General features: G+C 43.2%; 1 protein-coding gene across 1 annotated transcript in view; it reads left to right on the top strand.

Annotated features, from left to right (window-relative positions):
• The window catches only part of LOC137632509 (zinc finger protein 454-like), a 29,775-nt gene extending 12,577 nt beyond the window's left edge, over positions 1–17,198 (top strand). The window contains exon 2 of the mRNA XM_068364474.1: positions 14,237–17,198. Coding sequence (XP_068220575.1) covers positions 14,424–16,094 — 1,671 coding nt within the window. The 5' untranslated portion in view covers positions 14,237–14,423 and the 3' untranslated portion in view covers positions 16,095–17,198. The remainder of the gene's footprint in view (positions 1–14,236) is intronic.
• Positions 17,199–20,248: the final 3,050 nt, after the last annotated feature.

Here is a 20,248-nt window from a genome sequence, read left to right on the forward strand (position 1 = left end):
GAGAGAGTGTGTGTGTGTGTGTGTGTGTGTTGTGTATGTGTGTGTGTTGTGTATGTGTGTGTGTGTGTTTGTGTCATCCTCCATCTACATGACACGTCAGAAAAAAGATGAACTTCAAGTTCTTTCTTCTTTCATCTTCATAGAGGTCCTGTAAGGCCGATTGATAGGAGTTATGTCTCTCTCTCTCTCTCTCTCTCTCTCTCTCTCTCTCTCTCTCTCTCTCTCTCTCTCTCTCTCTCTCTCTCTCTCTCTCTCTCTCTCTCTCACAGTGCATGCCAGGGATGCACCTGAGATGGTTGACTTCCCGGATCAGTTTTCAGTTTTTCACAAGCAATGAACCCCTTCCCCTCATGTACACATGAAAAAGGCTGCATTTTGATCCTGGTCTCCATGAGACTACACTTCACAAGATGACGATCTATGAGATGAAGGCAACAAATACGATCACCCTTTGGTGCATCTCCACGTGCACGATCGTTCCTATAAACATGATTGCTGGCTTGATCTAGAACTTTCATAAAATCGTCTTTGCGCACAATCATCCATGAGTGCCATCATCACTCAAGATTTCCAAGCCCTAAGGGTCTGTATGCTACTTTCCTATGCATATCGCTGAGTAGCAATCTTTGCAACTTAGAAATCAGCAAGCAATGCAGTGTTGTCGGTATCTCTTTCCAATTTTTTCATCCTACCTCTCTTAGCTTTCAATTTCATGATGCAAATTCAGGTCGCTCCCCTTTCATTCTAATGCTAAATGGCTTCCCTAGTCCCAGGCCTTGGCAGTCAAGCAGTTATCATTAAATAATGTCGTCGGCGCCCACTCGTGTCCGAGTATTGGGTTCTGTCGTTAGCCATCAGCCTCCTATCTATGAGAAAGAGATGAAGAAGGGTGGAGGAAACGACAGAATGCCAGTAGCTGGGTATATTGTTTTGGGTGGTCGTGGCTTTGCAACGGCCACGCACACACACTTGGCCCACACCGTTTTCACCGCGGCTCAAGATATATGAGACAGGCGGCTTCTCCGATGTTGGTTGCATCGGGCTGCCGGGTTCTTAGTAACATTTGATTATGACTAATGTTATTGTAAAGTGTATTTTTGGCTATTTACTCCTACCAAAAACCTGTTGTCAATACATCTTTCCCTTTCAACAGACTCTTTCATAAAACTGATGTGGGGACGTATGTCCTCAAAAGCTCCAGAAAGATACAGGCAAGCCAGTGAATCCTCGAGTCCTCACCACTGGCGTCTTTTATTGCTTATTCATCTCGTTTCCCAGTACTGAATGTACTCAAACAAAAAATTACTCTGATGCACACATTTTTATGTGGTCTGAGTGATAAGATCAATCTATTAAATGCACATACAGTATTGTGTATTTGTTCAGTTTGACTCTTCTCATGATCATCATTTCATACCTTTCAAACAAATCTTTCCAACCATCTCTGATGACTTGGGAAAGACTTTATCAAAGCTAGCTTTGCAAAACGCGCTACAAATTATCTTGCTTCCTCTTCATATGCATTGATATTTAATATGTCAAACTAGAACTCTGATAGAAAGGTTCCTTTTCAATTTGAATACTGAGAGAAAGTTTATACTTACTAAATGAATAATTTTGTCAGTTGAACTATAAAGAAAATAGAATGTTTTTGTGTCTGTAGAATTGTAAATTAAATGAGTATTTGTTATAATTTTTTATGCTTATTTGTATGTATCTAAAGCTTGTAATATTTTTTATCTATAACAAATAATTGTTAGTTTGAGATATCATATTTTTAACATGTACTTTATAATTGAATAAATTATTTTGATAGAAAATTTCTGTATTTAATTTCCACTGCAGTTCCTTTTACACTCCGGTATTATTAGATGGAGAGGTCTCAATACAGAACGTATTTAGAATTCGAGATAATTACTTCTTTATCTTAAAAATTGGCAGTTAACAAATGAATATTCAAAGAAGATGAGCATAAGCCATGGAGCGCTGAACTCACTGGGCAAATGGGTGAAAGTTAGGTTGTATTGTGATTCCTTTATAATAATGTTCGGGACATGGCTACACTGTTAAATCAATGTTTCCAAACAATTTAAGTGATTTGTTGACATGGTTTACTCCAGGTAATTAAAGTATATTTGATTTTTATTTAATCTGATAGAAGTTTCAAAATCTTTAGTTGGTTTTTGTGCTTAACCCTTTTACCCCCAAAGGACGTATTGGTACGTTTCACAAAACCCATCCCTTTACCCCCATGGACGTACCGGTACATCCTTGCAAAAAAATGCTATAAAAATTTTTTTTTCCATATTTTTTATATTTTTTGAAAAAATTCAGGCATTTTCCAAGAGAATGAGACCAACCTGACCTCGCTATGACAAAAATTAAGGCTGTTAGAGCAATTTAAAAAAAATATACTGCAAAATGTGCTGGGAAAAAAATAACCCCTTGGAGGTTAAGGGTTGGAAATTTCCAAAGAGCCCGGGGGTAAAAGGGTTAACATTTAGAAATACTGTACTGTACTCTGTACCTATGATAAACAAAAGTTTCATTGTTCCTATAATACAAACCTTATGCTATTTATTAGGAATTATCTTTTGGCAAAGCTGGAAGACTAGCCATTCAGAATTTTAAGCGAGGTGGCAACTACCCAAACCGCTAGTTACCGAAGGTTGCCGGCTACCCTTCTCACTCACATACCAGTGAATCCGAGTCACTCTTTTCTTGTGACCCGAGGAGAACGGACATGTCTGCTCTCTGCTCTCAAAAGACTTGGCCATTGTAATCTTTTTCTTTTCAGGTGTGTATGTTCCTTCTTCTGCATCCTCATGTGGACTTGCCCAGGACCTGATGGTCGCTCATGTGCCACCTTCATGTCCTCTGTCAAGACTGACCATTATTCGTTGTATCCGACATGCAGAGGACGTCGTTGTGAGCAGGGTTCCACCTGTGGGGAGTGTAGGGAGTGCTTTGCTTCCCAGTGGAAGAGGTTTAGGGCTGGTGGAAGAAAAAGTCCAAGAGGGATTCTTCTCCTGGGTCTTCCTTATGGGCAAAGAAGCCTCGAACATTTTCTCTGACCCCCCCGCCCCCCGATGACATACCGAAGCATCTGCACGTTTGGCCTCTTCTGAGGGGCGGTTGAGTAGGAGCATAAACCAGCTTACTCCAGGGCAACCTAGGGGACTTGAGGATGTTGCTACTTCTCCTAGAGAAGCAAATTCGGCCCCGCCCTCGGGCGAGTCCTTTTCACTTTCTGACGTGTTGCAGGTTTGGCCTTTGCTGGGTGTAGCTGGTCCTCTTTCCAAGGAGGTTCTTCTAGAACTAATATTGCATGGAGTGCAGAGGGGTCCTTCTGGTTCCTATGAAGTAAAGTCTTGTCTCCTGTCGATGCTGTAGCTGTCTGCAAGGCCCATCTCTCGCCTTTTCCCTCTCCTGCTAGTCCTGTGCGTCGTCAAGACCAGCGTTCCCGCTCGCCTCCCAACAATGACCTGCTGACAACAAGCCTTCATGCTATCTTAGGATCTCTTCGTCCTCCAGGGACTGTAGTCCCCTACGCATGGCACCAGTTGAGTTATGATTTTTCGACTTGGTCGCACCTCCTGTCACAGGAGTAGCTTTCGTCTGTTAAGATGCTTAGATGACTGGCTAATTCCAACAGACTTGGGGTCATCTCTTCTCCAAAACTTAGTCAGGCTTCTCGGGATTTGTCACGACCTGAGGATTAAAGTTAAGTTTCAAGAAGTCATCCTTGCAGCCAACACAGTACTGCGATCCCTAGGATTGCCCTATTTGTACTAGCCATTAATAGGATATCCTCTGTCATTCCTCAAGATATTCTCCCAACACTATTCGTTGATGATCTCTCCATATCATTTGCTGGAGCTAGAATGGCAATGGTTGAGAGAAAACTATAACTCTCAATGGACAAAATTATTCAGTGGGCTGATATGAATGGGTTCAAGTTTTCGACAAGCAAAACTGTTGTTGTCCATTTATGTCTTATTCGAGGAATACATCCAGATCCAGATATATACATTAAAGGTCAATGTATCCCATGTGTAAGTGAAGCTAAATTTTTATACAAGGCCCTGATTTTCTCAAAAATTAGTTATGGGTGTGAAATATACTCCTCAGCCACCCCAAGTCAATTAAAGATATTAGATTCAATACATCATGCTGTTATTAGATTGTCCACAGGAGCGTTTAGAACTTTGCCGATCACAAGTCTCCTTGTTGATGCTGGAGAATTACCTTTAGATCTTTACCGAATGTCTTCTATTGTTCGGTATTGGTTTAGGTTGCAAAGACTTCCTAATTCTTTAGTCTATCAGACTGCAAGCCTTGTAAAGCACACATCATACTTAGTTGTATACAAAATCTCTGCAGCCTTATGGTTTTCGGGTTAAACAATTAATATACAGTCTTAATATAATTAGAAGTAAGGTGTCGTGGCAGGGGTATTTCTCCCCTTGATGCCACTATTTCAGCAATAACGGAGTTCCTTGCTTGCCTTCAGGAGGAAAAGCTCCTCTCTGTCTCAGTGTTGAGAAGCTATCACTCAGCCTTGAGCCTAGTCTTTAGACTGAAACGAGTTAGTATTGCCTCCTTGCTGGAGTTGCCTCTCCTCATACAGTTTTGAACTTGAATGCCCTCAGTCGGAAGTTAGACCACCCCCATGGAACATGGTTCTTGTCCTTTGGTCCCTGAAAGGTGCTCACAACGAACCATAACTCCAAGCATCAGATCTGAACCTAACTCAGAAGATGGTTTTCCTGCTTGCTTTGGCCTCAGCCAAGAGAGTCAGCGAACTCCATGGTCTTTCCTACGACATGTCCCATTCAAGGCGATGGGGAGAGGTAATGCTTGGCTTCGTTCCTGAGTTATCACCAAGAATCAAAATCCTGGGTATTGAATCTTAGATTTGGCCCCTTCCGGAATGGGATTTTTTTGTATGTAACCAATGATTCAGATCAACTGGTACTTTGTCCAGTGAGGAGCTTAAGGTAGCTACCTCAAGAGAACTGCAGAATCTCGCCCCCGAGTGCAATACTCTTCGTCAGCACGGGGAAGGTCAAGAGAAGGATCACCAAGAACACGATCTCTACATGAATTCGCAAGGTCATAGACTGGACATTGAATCATATGCCTTCTCCTCAAACGAGGAGACTTAGAGCTCATGACATTATGGGCATAAATGCATACCTAGCGTTCAAGAAGAACTACTCCGTGACGCAGGTCCCACAAACTGGCCTTTTCTTTCTTTGAGCTTCTCCTCTCTTGGGGAACAGAGCCTGCAGTACTCTGCAAGCTGGCATCCTCTATCTGCAGGTAAAACCATTTCTCTTGTGTAACATGGTATAATAATATATACTATTTGCATCCCTATACCCCCTGTGAGGTGGTATTGGGTAATGTCTATGTCTGGTTCAAAGGTTCCTACGTTTCTAAGAATTTATACCTAGACTAGTCACACTGCTAGTATCACACAATCACACAGGTTGCTTAGGCTGCTAAAACGTGCTATTGCACATAGATTTTAGCATGGTGTTACGGTTTTCCCCCTTATACATGCGTAGTACGAAGGGGAAAAAACCCCGGATCAAAAGCCAGCCAGTTGGTTAGGACTTTCACCCACCTAATAAAGAGCGAAAGGGTTTGCATTTAGTGTCAGAACAAAGGACAAATTTAAAGTAATTTGTATTCTTCCTAACAATACAAACTTTGAGCTCTTTATACAAATTTGGCCCGCCATCATTTATCCCCCAGTAAGTCCTGCCTGCAAGCAATTTTGACGATAGAACACAGGTGTGTGTGTGTGAGCAAGGTAACCGGTACTATCCACCTACCCCCCCTGCCCCGCTAAGTAGCAGTGGGGTAGTTACACCTCGACAGAAGTCTTATGGTTAGTCTTCCAGTATATCTCTGATAAAGAACTCAAGGTTTGAACAGTATCATTAGGAAAAATAAAAATTAATTAAAGTTAGCTGGCTGGTCAATGTAGTTTTTTAAGGATAGGATTTTGACATTCGTACAACTTAATAAGGTGACTTGGGACATCTCCTAAATGCATGTGATTTTCGCCTCTGACCTTCGATTTTGTGACGCCTATGCTATTTATCCTGAAAAGCATTTTTCAAATTCTATCTCCTCCCTTGATACTTAACGTTAAGACTTAATTACTACCATATATAGACCTGATACAGACCTCCCACCAATCGAAGAGTTTATTTTTCTAAAAGTAATTTTTTGCTAGATATGAATTTTTTTCATTATGGTAAAATAAATTGGGGGGGGGGGGAAATAAAGGAAGTAAAATATAAAGTAAGAATTGGAAAAAAAAATTTAATTTCATTGTTCTATAATGTCTCTTTAAGTTACATACTAAATGTCAATGCTATAACTTTAAAACTAAGAGAGAAGATAGAATTTGAAAGTCAATAAGTGTAGTTTTGAGATATGGCCATTCAAAGTTTTTCTTTGTATTTCCACAAAGACAATATTAATAAATCATGATTTTTATAAATTTTATATTTCTTTTTGTGCATTGATACACCAAAACTGTTATTTATCACAATTGAATTTTAAATGAAGATCCTTTTTCCAAAAATCTTGCTGCTTTTGGCTCCTGGCCCCCCATGCTCTCTCTCTCTCTCTCTCTCTCTCTCTCTCTCTCTCTCTCTCTCTCTCTCTCTCTCTCTCTCTCTCTCTCTCTCTCTCTCTCCTTCACTAACTCCACTAATATTAAAAATTTTGTGTGAATATTAGGGAAAATTTCATTCTTCTGTATGTTAGTTAGATGTTTTGATTGTCTTTTCTTCTTTGGCATGTTGAAATCCTTGCCGAAAGAAAGAAAAACAGATGTGAAAGCAAGTGAAAGTCAGAGGTCAAACTCAAATTTGTTCTGACAATATACAAACCTTCCTCTCATTATTAGGGTTCATCTTTCAGCGAAACTGGAAGACTAGCCATTACGACTTTTAATTGAGGTGGTAACTACCTAAACCGCTAATTAGCGGGGGGGTAGTGAGGGGTTGCCAGCTACCCCTCTCACTAACACACCAGTGAATCCGAGTCACTTTTTTTCTTTTGGCTTGAGGAGAACGGACGTGTCCACTCTCTGCTCTCAAGACTTGGGCATTACAGCATTCATTGCTTTATCTTTTCAGATGGGCCTGTTCCTTCCCGTGTCCTCATGCGTACTCGTCCAGGGCCTGAAGGACTCTTGTGTTGCCTTCATGTCCTTGGTCGAGACTGACCCCATTCTTTGTGTCCGACCTTCATAGGACTTCGTTGTGGGCAGGGTTGATTCCCAGTGGGAGACATTTGGCTGATGAGGGAAGAACTAGTCTAGGAGAGATTCTTTACCTTCGGGGTCTTCCTCAAGGGCGAAGAAACCTCGGAAATCTTCTCTGACCCCCCAGTTTCTTCCCAAAGCTCCTGCTCATTCGGCCTCTTCCGAAGGGGTATCAAGTATGAGCGTAAACCAGCTAACACCAGGGCTACCTCGGTGCTCTGGGGACGTAGCTGCTTCCCCTAGAGGATCAACTTTGCCCCCCGCCCTAGGGCGAATCTCTCCTCCTTTTACATGTTCTGCAGGCTTGGGCATTGCTGGGTGTGGCTGGGCCTCCTTCCAAGGAGCTTCTGCAGCAAGGGGCCCAAGGGGGTCCTTCTTTTTGTTCTTCCAAGGTAGAAATCCTGTCTCCTGTGGAAGCTCTTGCTGTCTGCGAGTCCCATCTCTCGCCTGCATCTGCTCCTGCTAGTCCTGTGCCCCGACGAGATCAGCGCGCCTGGTTGTCTACCGACCGACGACCTTCTGATGACGAAGAGACCTCACACCACCCTCAGATCTCTTTATCCTGCAGGAACTGTAGTCCCCTACACGTTCCCAGACCTTCGTCTTCGCCCTCCATCAGGTAGTGCTTGAGTTTGCGAGATCAATGTTCTTATAGTCATTCTCCTGCTTGTGCTCGTCGGTCTTCTTGTGATCATCGGTTTTCTTGTGATCACTCTCCGGCTCGTGGTCATCACTCAATACCTCGTGATCATCACTTACCGGTGGGTGTTCGACGCTCTGCTGACCATCGTTCTCCTTCTGATGATCGTTATTCTCTGGCTGGATGCTCACCTTCTCGCTGTTCTTCTTTATGCGATCACGTGTCTCCTCATGATTGCCGTTCTCCATCAGCTTGCTGTTCGCCAGTACGCGATCTTCCAATGTGTTGTTCACATCTTGTCCTAGACGATCTCCCACCAGAGATCTCCGGCACATCTCACATCATCTTGTAGTTTGCCTGGACGTCACTTGCCATCTCGCTGTTCACCAATGCGGCGCTCTCTTGCTCCCCGCTTGCCAGCACGTCATTCACCTGCTCACCAATCTCCAGTTTGTCGTGTGCCTGATCACCTCTCACCGACATGCCGATCGCCAGCGCGTCGCACGTCCTCACATCGTTCTCCTGCGCGTCTCTCTCCAGCGCGATGCTCGCCAACACGTTGCTCGCCAATGTGTTATTCTTCAATGCGTTGCTCACCAAAGCGTCTGCTCTCACCTTCTCGAAGTTCGCCCTCTCGCCGCTCACCAAAGCGTCAATTTCCAGCACGTAATCGCCATTCACCAATCCCTCAGAGGTCTCCGAGACTTGCCCTGCCTTCTCCACCGCGCTACCATCTCCTGTGCGTGAAGCTTATGTTTCCGCATGCTCTTTACATGCTTACGCATTTCTTTCATGCACTCCTGCAATCAAGGAAGGTCTGGGTCGCTGACACCACAGAAAAGAGGCAATAGCAGCAGCGGAGAAGCCTTCAACAACATCAGCAAGAGGCAGAAGGCCCATCCCTTCTCCAGAATGTTTCAGGGAACCACCGAACAAGTATGCTGGTGTTCCCATCTCTGCAGATTGTCCTAGGAAGATCACCCAGAAGGACCTTTGATGCCTGTACGAGTTGATCAAGGTAGGCAACCCTCTCCCCCTTACTTTCAGGTACTGAGGGAGTGTTCCCCGAAGAAGCGTTCTCCACCTCCAGGCCTATCCAAGGACACCCCGAACCTAGTTGCTATTGGGGAACAGCCATCTTGGTTTCATACATTGATCAAAGCCATCAGGCAAGCAGTGGTGAACATTACCCAGCCAGCGTAGAGTCTTACCACTGCAACAGCCGCTCAAGCAGAGGTCGGCAGTGGCCTCCACACTGAGGATCCCGTTGGAGAAGTTGGTTTCCGTCTCTTCTTCTGCTTTCCTAATGGACCCCAGCAGGAGGCCTATTTCTAGTAGGGCCCCAGAGCCCCATATGATTCTCTCTCCCATTGGAAGACCTCGTGCAGCAGCAAGGGGGACTCACGGGATTCAGCAGGACTTCTCCCGACTGGAATTAACACTTGTCCTGACAACGGACCAGAAGAGGAAGATTCTAAAGCAGACCCCTCTTCATGCCGATCTAAAGGCCCTCCTCAAGAGATCTCGCTCATGCCTTACTTCAGGGCTTCGCCGATTAAAGTAGTGCTGCCCGAGTTACGAATGGTCTCCAGACCACCTCTGTAGGATGAGGAACCTCCTCCAAGAGAGGTTCAGACCCCTACGTTGAAAGCTAATCGCTGTTTGCCCATCCGTGGTTGGTCGATCGCCAGCTCGCTGCTCGCCGACCTTCGACCTGCCGATCGGTGATTATGCCAGCTTGCCATTCACTGATCCCCGATTAGCCAGCCTGCTGTTCCCCAGCTCGCCAGTTGATATTCGGCGATCGCTAATCACTGATTGCCGTTCCCCAGTTGATCGTTCGCCGATTGCCAACTTCACTAGCTCACCGAGCACCGTTCGCCAGCTCTCCAATCGCTTGGCATTTGCCAATATCCAGCGTGCTGTTCGCTGATTGCCAATTGTCCTGTCACTATACAACCTTCGCTATTTATAGGGATATAAGACTTTTAGCGAGGGATAACTACCCATCCTGCTAGTTAGTGGGATGGGTGGGGTGTAGCAGGCTACCCTGCTCACTCAGACACCTTGGCTGAGCACCCACTTTGCTTTTGGCTCGGTGGAGAACTACTTGTGATTCTTCTTGACTAGCCTCACGCCACCTGTTCTGAACATGAAAGCTGCACCTGCGGTACCTTTGTGCCCTCTGTGGAAATGGACAACACCATCTCTGTCCGTCCTTTAGAGGCCAGCTTTGTGATCAAGACAACTCCTGCCCTGAGTGTCAGGAATGGTCTGCCTCCAAGTGGGAGAGGTTTGGGCATTGGCGCAAGAAGTGGTCTAAAGATAGATTCTTCGCCTTCGGGGTCTTACTCGAAGTTGAAAAAACCTCGGACTTCAACATTGATCCCTCGATCTCTTCCCGAAGCTCCTGCTCAATCAATCTCCCCTGAGGAATTGTTGAGTAGAAGTATAGATCGTTTAACCTAGGGGTTCAGGGGATAGAACTACTTCCCCTGGAGAAGCGGTTCTGCCCCTCCCCCCAGGCAGCACCTGCTCTTTTTCTGATATTTTACAGGTCTGGCTATCGTTGGGTATGGCTCATCCCCAGTCGAAGGAGGCGTTGTTGGAACTTCTCCACCTGGGTGTGAAGTGGAAGCAGACATCGGCTTCCTCGGAGGAGGGTCCGTCGCCGATGAGTGCTGTCCATGGTGAACCCTGAGTTTCTGGCACCTTGTCTGCAGAAGAGTCCCCCCCCTTTGCCTTCGCCTGCTGCCGCTGCTGATACCGAAGATGGTGCTTCCGCCTCGCCTGTGGGTGGTCATCTCCCATTCATGAGCAAGGCCCCCATAGTGAGTCAGTTCCACAGATCTTACAAAGACCATCGTAGATCTCCTCTGACCCTGTCAGATCAGGTTTCCTCAGTGGAGAAACCTCGCTGCCGCCGACAATCCTCTTGGGAGGATTGTTACTCTTCTTGGGACCTCTGTACTCTTCGCCGCGCTAGACAATCTCCTTCCCTTGCAGTGAGGAGACGTTTCTTCAGTCCTGCTAAGGACTATCGATCTTCGCTGTCGCCGGCCAGACATTCACCTTCGGGCCCTTGCAACCTGCTGCTCGTGATCGTCACTCATCACCCCGTGACTTTCACTCCTCGCGAGATTGCCAGTGCCAGTCTCGCTAACATTTAGCAAGTGTTAGTCACTTGCAAGACCCCAGGACTCTCCCAGAACTCACTGTTTGTCACTTCCTCGGCGTTCGCCAACTCAGACTCTCCTATTTTCTCGCAGCTCTTCAGCACTTCGTCGTTTGCCATCGCATCAATCAGCTGGGCTGACTGCTTTGCTTGGTCACCTGCCGGCATGCAAGCGCCATTCGCTGGGTAAGGCTTGTCATTCGCCAAGGTGAGACGATCACCCTACTTGTCCTTCCTAGCCTGCACTAGACCATCACCCTGCGTGAGCGTCGTGGGGATGACACCTGTCGCCCTCTGCTGAATGACTCACTTCATCGGCGGTCCCCACTCCTTCAAGAGGAATTGCCATCTATCAGGTGTGGTACACAGGTGTCAGCAACCAAGAAACCCTTGCATGGCGGACGCCCAATTCCAGGTGCTTCAGCACCATGCATCTTCCAGTTCTCCTGTTCACTACGAGATCCAAGGAAGAGACAGTCCTGGTAATGAGGTTGCCAGACGAGAATAACATCCAAGAAGTGGACTTCCTCGTTTTTCCCGGATTTGATGCTTCTTACAGATGCATCAAATGAATGGGGGAAGGCAACATACGGTACGACACGTCCTCAGGATTATGGTCGGAGCACATATGGTACCGTCTCTTAAATCTTGAGATGCAATCTTTCTTCTTTCAGGAAGAATTGCCTACTGTGACAACAGAGGTTAGTCTTTTTTTCCCGTTTATAGGAAACGCTTCCTTCACCTGTTTGGTCTCCTATTCGGCTTCTACGGGATTTGAAATCAATCATCACCTGTTTGGTATCCCCTTGATTCCTTCTATGGGATTTTGAATTATCCAATTCCCCCTTCCTTGGGAGGCTCCCTCCTCCAGCTTCTGTTCAGAGGTCTTCCTACTTACGGGAGGAAGTGAGGATAGCAGCGACAGGCATTGATTTCTTCTTCCACCTTCGGAAGAAAGACTTCTTTCAACTGTAAGGCTCCCTTTGAGCAATTCCTCTGGGGGTAAATGGCTTCTCCTATAGGCGCCATTAAGCTGGCCTCGTCGTCAGCAGTCTTGTCTTGTTTTGTTAAGGGATTCAGCTAGGCCACTGGATTCACCTTGCCAGCAACTCTCTTCTTTCCCAATGACTCATCTGCAACTCCCGGCAGAGCACCCACCGAGAACTTCCCTTACGACAGGATCTACTTTGGCAACCACATGTGAACAATTCTCACAAAGCGTAGCTTTGCTGCGACCCCACGCCTAGAAACTATCCCGCACCTCCTCTCTTGGGAGTACAACCCCATCTTTGCAACAAGTTGCTAAGAGAATGTCTGGATACTGAAGTTTTCTTTTGCTTCGTTCTCCCTGAGGAGGGGACCATTTTTTTTCAGTGGTGAGAATCATATAAGGGTTGTCTCTCTCTCGAGGCCACTATTCCAGTATTGGTTCCTCAATTTGCCATTGGGAGGAAGGCTGCTTCTGGTCTCAGGCAATGGAAGGTCACTGCTCGTTCCTTGAGCATCTCCTCCAGAAGGAAAAGCTTAACCTTTCTTCTAGGTCGCCATCGTTGCTCTTCATCCAGACTTCGAGTCTACCTACCTGCAGTCAGGTAAGAAAACTCCTCCATGGTGATCCAGGACTCCTAGGCAGCAGATCTTCACCGGATTCTGAGGACAGGTCTTCCCATGGTGTTACCTTCGGCCCAGAGAGTAGGAGTACCCCATGGGTCGCCCTCAACATCTCTCATTCACAGTGAAGAACCGAGTAATATCTGATATCTCTCCAGGCAGCTTGAACCCGAGGTTTAAGCCCTTCAGACTAGGAATTCCTTCATACCATGATCAAAGGTCCACATCAATGGTGATTACACATGATTAACTTGAGGTTCTACCTCAAAGAAGATACAGTAGTGCACCCCGAGGGTTCGGCACGCTTTGCCAGTCATGGGAAGGTCAAAGAGGCTCACCATGAACAAATTCTTAACTGGGATTCAGAAGGTCATAGACCTGTCATTGAATCCTTTTTCTTCTCATAGAGGTGACTTTGAGCTCATAACGTTAAGAGCAGGAATACGCCCCTAACGCTTACAAAAAGCTACTCTGTGACGCAGGCCATACCAGTGGCTAGGTGAAAGCCCTAATGATCTTCATCGCCTATCTTCCGCAAGACTTGACCAACAGGAACATGGAGACGCTCTTCATTGTCCCTGTGGTGACTACACAGTAAATGGTTTATAAGGCCTCAATCTCCCTAATGGACTGTTAGCAGATGGCAAGGGGAGAGTTTAACCAGGGATAAGCCTAGAATGATTGACAAAGAGTGACTGGCTCTTTCTTTCTTTCATCTTCCCTCCTACGGGGCAACACCTCCTATGGTACTCTGCAAAGCTGACCTCTACTGTCTGCAGGTAGAACCATTTCCCTTGTGTAACCTCATCTAAATGGAGATACCTGTTGCGTTCCTATACCCCCGTGGCAAGGTGGGATTGGGTAATGTCTCTGGTTGATTATAAGAGTCCTACGTTTCTGAGAATGTTTTTTCCAAGGCTAGTCATCACTCATTCACCAAAATTGCTCAAGCTGCTAACCCTGCTTTGCGTGACAAGTTTAACGAGGCGTTAGGGTTTCTCTCTGTTACGTGCAAAGCACGTACAGGAAATCCCGGGTCAAAGACCAGCCAATTGTTCCGGACTTCCACCCTCCTAAGGGGTGAGTCATCCATTAATGAACAGTGTAGGGTTTGCATGAGTGTTGGAACAAATGACAAATTTGTAATTTGTATTTTTCCTAACGTATTCAAACCTGGAGCTATTTATACTAATTGGCCTGCCATCACCTATCTCCCACAGAATTCCTACCTGCAATAAAAAGTGACTAGACAACACAGGTGTGTGTGTGAGCGGGGTGGCCGCCTACCCCCCGCTAACTAATGGTGGAGTAGTTCCACCTTGCTAAAAGTTTTATGGCTAGTTCCAGTATAAACAGATACAGGTTTGTATATGTTAGGAAAAATACAAATTACCTACAATTTTGTAATATTACTTTAAGATTTTGTTATTTAAGTACAAAGAGGTGTCATTTTATTTTAGAAGACTCCAACATTTTCATTTTGCTGGTCTCCACTGATGGTTATTCTCTATAATTTCAGGCTTTTTATCACAAAGAAAATAATTGTCCACCTCCTGGGATGAGATTGTGTAGACTACTGAAGATATCTGCAAGAAATACAGGACTGGGAAAAGGAAGAAGGGTCCTATGTTGGTTCATGTAGGATTTTGATGTAAAGAATAGAAAGTTTTAGCGTTAACTTGATATTGAAGATAACATTAAAGAGCATGTCATCTTGTGATAGGGAGACGATAAGGAACTCTGAATCATTAGAATTTCCAATAAAAAACAAAATGGAAGGTTCATTTTCACACTCTGCAGTCAAGTTGGAAAATGATGATTTTGTTGACAGTGTTGGACATTTTAATGATGGCTCGCATTTCATGGATTCAGGCATGGAATTCATAGCAGAGCCAGAAGTATTAATCAAAGTAGAGCCAAAAATATTTGAGCCAAGCAAATGCGACATGAAATATTCTTTTGACAATGATGCATCAGTGAGTGAGGAGGATTTACAAGTCAGCAAAAGGGAAGTCAATAAAGAGGAAGAGGGTGTAACGATAGGTGGGAAAGAGGAATGTGACATACACTTGGGATCCAGTAGAAAAGAGGACGAAGGAATCGGAAGAGAAATGGGGAAAGAATGTTTACAGAAAGAAGAGATAAAAAACAGTGGATGTGGAGAACCTCTTAGTCAGGAAAGTGATTCCAAAACTCACACTGATGTTGATATGAGAGAGAAGTCATTTGTGGGTGGGAATTATATAAACCAGTTTATTGGAATAGTTAACCCTAACACTCCCATGCTAATTCACACCGGAGGCCAGTTCAGATGCAGCGAATGTGGCAGAACATTTTCTAACGAAGTTGATCTTGAAACACACTATGAAGCTCACACTAAAAAGAAGCCTTTTAAGTGCAATGTTTGTGACAAAACATTTTCTGAGAAAAGTCTCTCGAGACATTATAAAATTCATACTGGGGAGAAGCCATTCAAGTGTAGTGTCTGCGATAAAGCATTTTCTCGGAAAAATCTTCTCACGGAGCACCATAGAAATCACACTGGGGAGAAGCCATTCAAATGTAGTGTCTGTGATAAAGCATTTACTCGGAAAAGTCTTCTCACGGAGCACCATAGAATTCACACGGGGGCGAAGCCGTTTAGGTGCAACGTCTGTGACAAAGCATTTTATGATAGAAGTGGTCTCGCAATCCATTACAGAATACACACGGGGGAGAAACCATTTAAATGTAATGTCTGTGACAAAGCATTTACTCAGAGAAGTAATTTCACAAGTCATTATAGAATTCACACTGGCGAGAAGCCATTTAGGTGCAACGTCTGTGACAAAGCATTTACTGAAAAAAGTGAGCTCACAAAACATTATAGAATTCACACTGGGGAAAAGCCCTTTAAGTGCAGTGTCTGTGACAAAGCGTTTTCTGATAAAAGTGATCTCACAAAACATCATAGAATTCACACTGGAGTGAAGCCATTCAAGTGCAGTGTCTGTGACAAAGCATTTTCTGGTAAAAGTGATCTCACAAAACATCATAGAATTCACACTGGGGAGAAGCCATTCAAGTGCAATGTCTGTGATAAAGCATTTTCTCAGAAATGTACACTAAAAAATCATCATAGAATTCACATAAGTGGTAGGCGTAAGAGGTCTTCTGTTGAAAAACCTGGTGGGGGCAAGAGGACTTCTGAAGAAAAACCTGGTGGGGGCAAGAGGACTTCTGAAGAAAAACCTGGTGGGGACAAGAGGACTTCTGAAGAAAAACCTGGTGGGGGCAAGAGGACTTCTGAAGAAAAACCTAGTGGGGACAAGAGGAATTCGGAAGAAAAAACTGAGGCAGTACCTTCAGGTGATACCAAATTGCCAGAGCATAAATGAGGTGCAGATTGCTCTCATCAAGGGAACAGTGACCGTCTTGAAAAGAGCCCTCGGATACAAGGCTAGTGGAGTATAGAGGTGCAACCATAGACCCTAGGTTGGGGTCCATTGCACCATTGATATAAAGTAAAACCAATTAAGATAATGACAAAAGGAGAAGACTTGTGCCGGAGAAAATTTATAAGGAATTGGGGAAGTTGTGTTCTTGTGAAAAGAGGAGAAGGCTGTCACAAAGCAATTCAATTTCCATACTAGCTAGACTAGTTGTACTGTCTCTTTTTAGTTTAATCAAACTCTGCAAATGACTCTTAAGAGGACATTACAAATAAGGTTAATGGAAATTTTGATTATGCAAGAAAAACATGTCCGATTGAACGAGAGCTTCTGTTTCCAATGTTCAGCTACTTGTGATGTTGTACTCTGAGGGGTCTTCTCTTGTTAGCTAGTTATGCACCTCCTCATTTTACTATATCTGAATCACTACTTATTTAAATTTTTAGTTGGCTAAGATCATATGACAGTTAGAAACTTGAATGGTATTTGTAAATATTAAATGGTTAAAGGAAATAATTGCACAACAGAAAACATGTGTTTCATAAGCATTTGTCTCCTGATCTCTTATGCTGTATGTACTGGAGGAGGGACATGATTACTGTAGTGCATCTTTCTGTAATGATCTTGTAACTAAGTGAAATTTCACACAATGTATTATTATGCTGAAATTATTTTGTATTTTAACTTCTATTATTGTTTTTTTCTTCATGTTATACAAACTGTCGCCCTTTGATATGATTATGACTTCAGGTAGTAACAGTAGTAGTTGTAGTGCTCACCAGGTGGCGTAATTGTGTTACAGTCTCTGTGCTACCTGCTTTCATCAAATACTGTTCCTGTTGGGTGGCATGTCTGTTGCTGTCTTATCCCTCCTATGTGTGTGTGACCTTCAGTGTCTGCCGATCCCTGAAAACAGTAAGGATGTATCACCTGGCTGGTTTGTTCTGCCCTACAAGTGTGTCATCATCCATTTACATGACTTCTCAGGAGATGAATTTCAAGTATTCTTTCATCTTCATAGAGGTCCAGGAAGGTTGATCATATATATATAAATCTCTCTCTCTCTCTCTCTCTCTCTCTCTCTCTCTCTCTCTCTCTCTCTCTCTCTCTCTCTCTCTCTCTCTCTCTCTCTCTCTCGTACCAACACTTGAGGTACAAATGCCAAATCTTGGAAGAGACAAGGCACAAGCTCTGTTGGTCAAGATGCATAGCCTTGCTCTAATTCCTATTCTGCCAGGACACTTGTTGGATAATTTGGTGATCTTGGTGATCTCTTCACGTGCACGAACTACCAGACGACCATCAGGAGTTCTCTTGAGAGGGTTGACTCTTCACATCAGTTTTCACAAGCAGTGAACACCTTTCCCTCACGTACACATGAAGAAGGCTACTTATCAATCCTAGTCTCCATGAGACAATCTTCCTTCTACACAAGTGCTATGATTGCCACGAGACCACGCTTCACGAAACGACAATACAATCATAATCACCTCATGGTCTCTCTCCACACTCTCTATCGCTCCCAGGAACGTGATTGCCAGCATAATGTGGAACTTACATAAGTTATCGATTATTGCCAACTTCAAGCACATGAGATGTTACAAACTCATGAACATCTCCACGGGCATGAGAATGGTACGAACACGATTGTCTTCATGCTCAAAAATTTCACTCCCACTATGGTCTACGTTCACAATCATCCATGAGTGCAATCATCACACGATTTCCAGGATGTTCCAGTGTACAGTATATCAACTACTAACAATCTTTGCAACTTTTCTTGGGAATCGGCAACAGTGCAGTCTCGTCTTTACTTATGACTTTTGATTCTTTGACCTAAGTTTTCTTTTCATGTATCTCTTCTATCTACTCATAGAATTGAACATTTTTAATAGCTCTCCCTACTTACACTTATCAAAAGCCTTTTTGCTGTTATGAAACGTACTTAAACCCTCTGTTCTTTATCTGAAAGAGTTCACTTAAAAAAAGCAGATGCAACAATTGTTCACCCTTTACTTTCGTTAGTTGAAACAGCTTTCCTCCTCTGCTTCTCGTGGAATTCAACAGACATGGACTTACAGCAAGCAAAGGTGTGCACTTCCTTGTGGATGGCCTCCATGAAAGACCTCACCATTTTCTATGATGATTCTCTCCTGTCTTACATGAAGTTGACCACCTGTACCATTTGCTTCATTCCCCAATCCTGCATATTGTATCTTCAGAAATTTAATCACCTTTTTTCCTTCCCCCTCCTCATTTTTGTATCTCAAATCCGTACACAAGTCAAAGAAAGACCATTGGTTAATGTATAAGTAAAGAGACAATCTTGAATGGAAGAATATAGTGCAAACACAGCATATCAGAGAACAAATATTTATGTGTCCTTTTGCTACTGAGAACCCCTTTCTGGGTGTATCTCTCTTCCCACTTTCTTCTTCCTACCTATGTTAATTTCAATTTCATTAAGCAAATACAGGTGTCCCCCCTTTCATTCTGATGACTACGGCCTCCCTGGTCCCAAGCTTTGGCAGCTAAGCAGTTATCATTAAGGAAATGAAGGTGGGCGGTATTTACGACTGGATTATTTTTCAGGAATTTTTGAGTCCACGTAACATGTCCTCCATTGCTTCCGATATGGTTTCTTATGAATATAAATTCTATTTTTAGAATACCATGAAGAGATTAATACCAATCTAGGTCACTGCTTCAATGGGATTTAGTTCAACATAATTCCACATTCTTAGTAGCATTTAATTATGCCATTTTTTTTTTTCATCTTACCCCTTCCACAAACTCTTTCATAAAATTCACGCCAGGATGTCTGTGCTCAAAAGCTACAGACAAGCCATTAAGTCCTTGTGTGTCCCACCACTGACGTCTTTTGTTGCTCATTCATCCCGTTTTTCCTAATACTGAATGTGCTCGGACACCAAGTTATTGTGATACTCTTAACATTGTTATGTGGACTGAGTGATAAGATCAATATTTCTTGAGTATGACTTTACTCACGATCATCATTTCATACCTATCAAACTAATCAATAGACTTTCCAGCCAACCCAACTATCTTTGTCTGGCTTTCTGACAAATTTGGGACAGACTGTGCCAAAGCTAGCTGTGCAAAACGCACTGCGAGCTAACTTGCTTCCTCTTCATATGCTTTGATTATATGTCAAACTGTAACATTAGTTTTCTTTCCTGATGGTGCCCTTTTTCCATGTGAATTCTGAGGAAAAGTTCATACTTCCTAAGTGAATATTTTGTCAGTTGGACTATTAAAAAAAAAAAAAAAATTTGTCTAAAATTTGAAACTGATTGAATATATTTTTATGATTTTTTATGCTTATTTGGATGTAATTAAAGTGTATGTTTTAATATTCTTTACTCATAACAAATAATTGTCAATTTGAGATATTGTAATTTCAACATGTATAAAGTGAGTACATTATTTATATAAATATTTCTGTAATTAATCAACACTTTAGTTCCTTTTGCACTTCTGTATTATAAAATGCACAGGTCTCAATACAGAAAGTATTTAGAATTTTGAGATATTTACTTTGAAATCTTAAACATTGACAGTTACCAAACAAGTATTCAAAGAAGAGCATAAGTCTTGGAGCTCCAAACTTGCATGGGTAAGTGGGTGAATGGCAGATTGTATTAATTTATAGTAATGTAGGTGACACTGTTTATTCCATGTTTAAAAACAATTTAGGTAATTTGTTGCCACTGTTTACTTCAAGAAATGAAAGTATTTTGGTTTTGTTTATATAAGTAACTTGATCTTGTTGACGATGGATTGTGAAAAAAAGATAATATTTTGCTTTACTTTTGGACAAGTTAGTCTTTGATGAGGTTAAACGAGATTGTATGCCCAATGATAAAAGTTTAAAAACTTTTATTTTTTGTTCGTATTATTTAGAAAATACTTTATTGTACTCTGTACCTATGATCAACAAAAGTGTTTCTTTATATTTCAGTGGTATACTCTAATGATCTAAACTACAGTCAGTAACTAAATAAGCAGGAATATATCAGTGTTCATAAACACACAATCTTTAGTTCTCAAACTTTGGAGAAAGGTAGACTTAATTGGGT

This window comes from Palaemon carinicauda, chromosome 41 (assembly GCF_036898095.1).
Source record: "Palaemon carinicauda isolate YSFRI2023 chromosome 41, ASM3689809v2, whole genome shotgun sequence".
Classification (NCBI taxonomy): domain Eukaryota; kingdom Metazoa; phylum Arthropoda; class Malacostraca; order Decapoda; family Palaemonidae; genus Palaemon; species Palaemon carinicauda.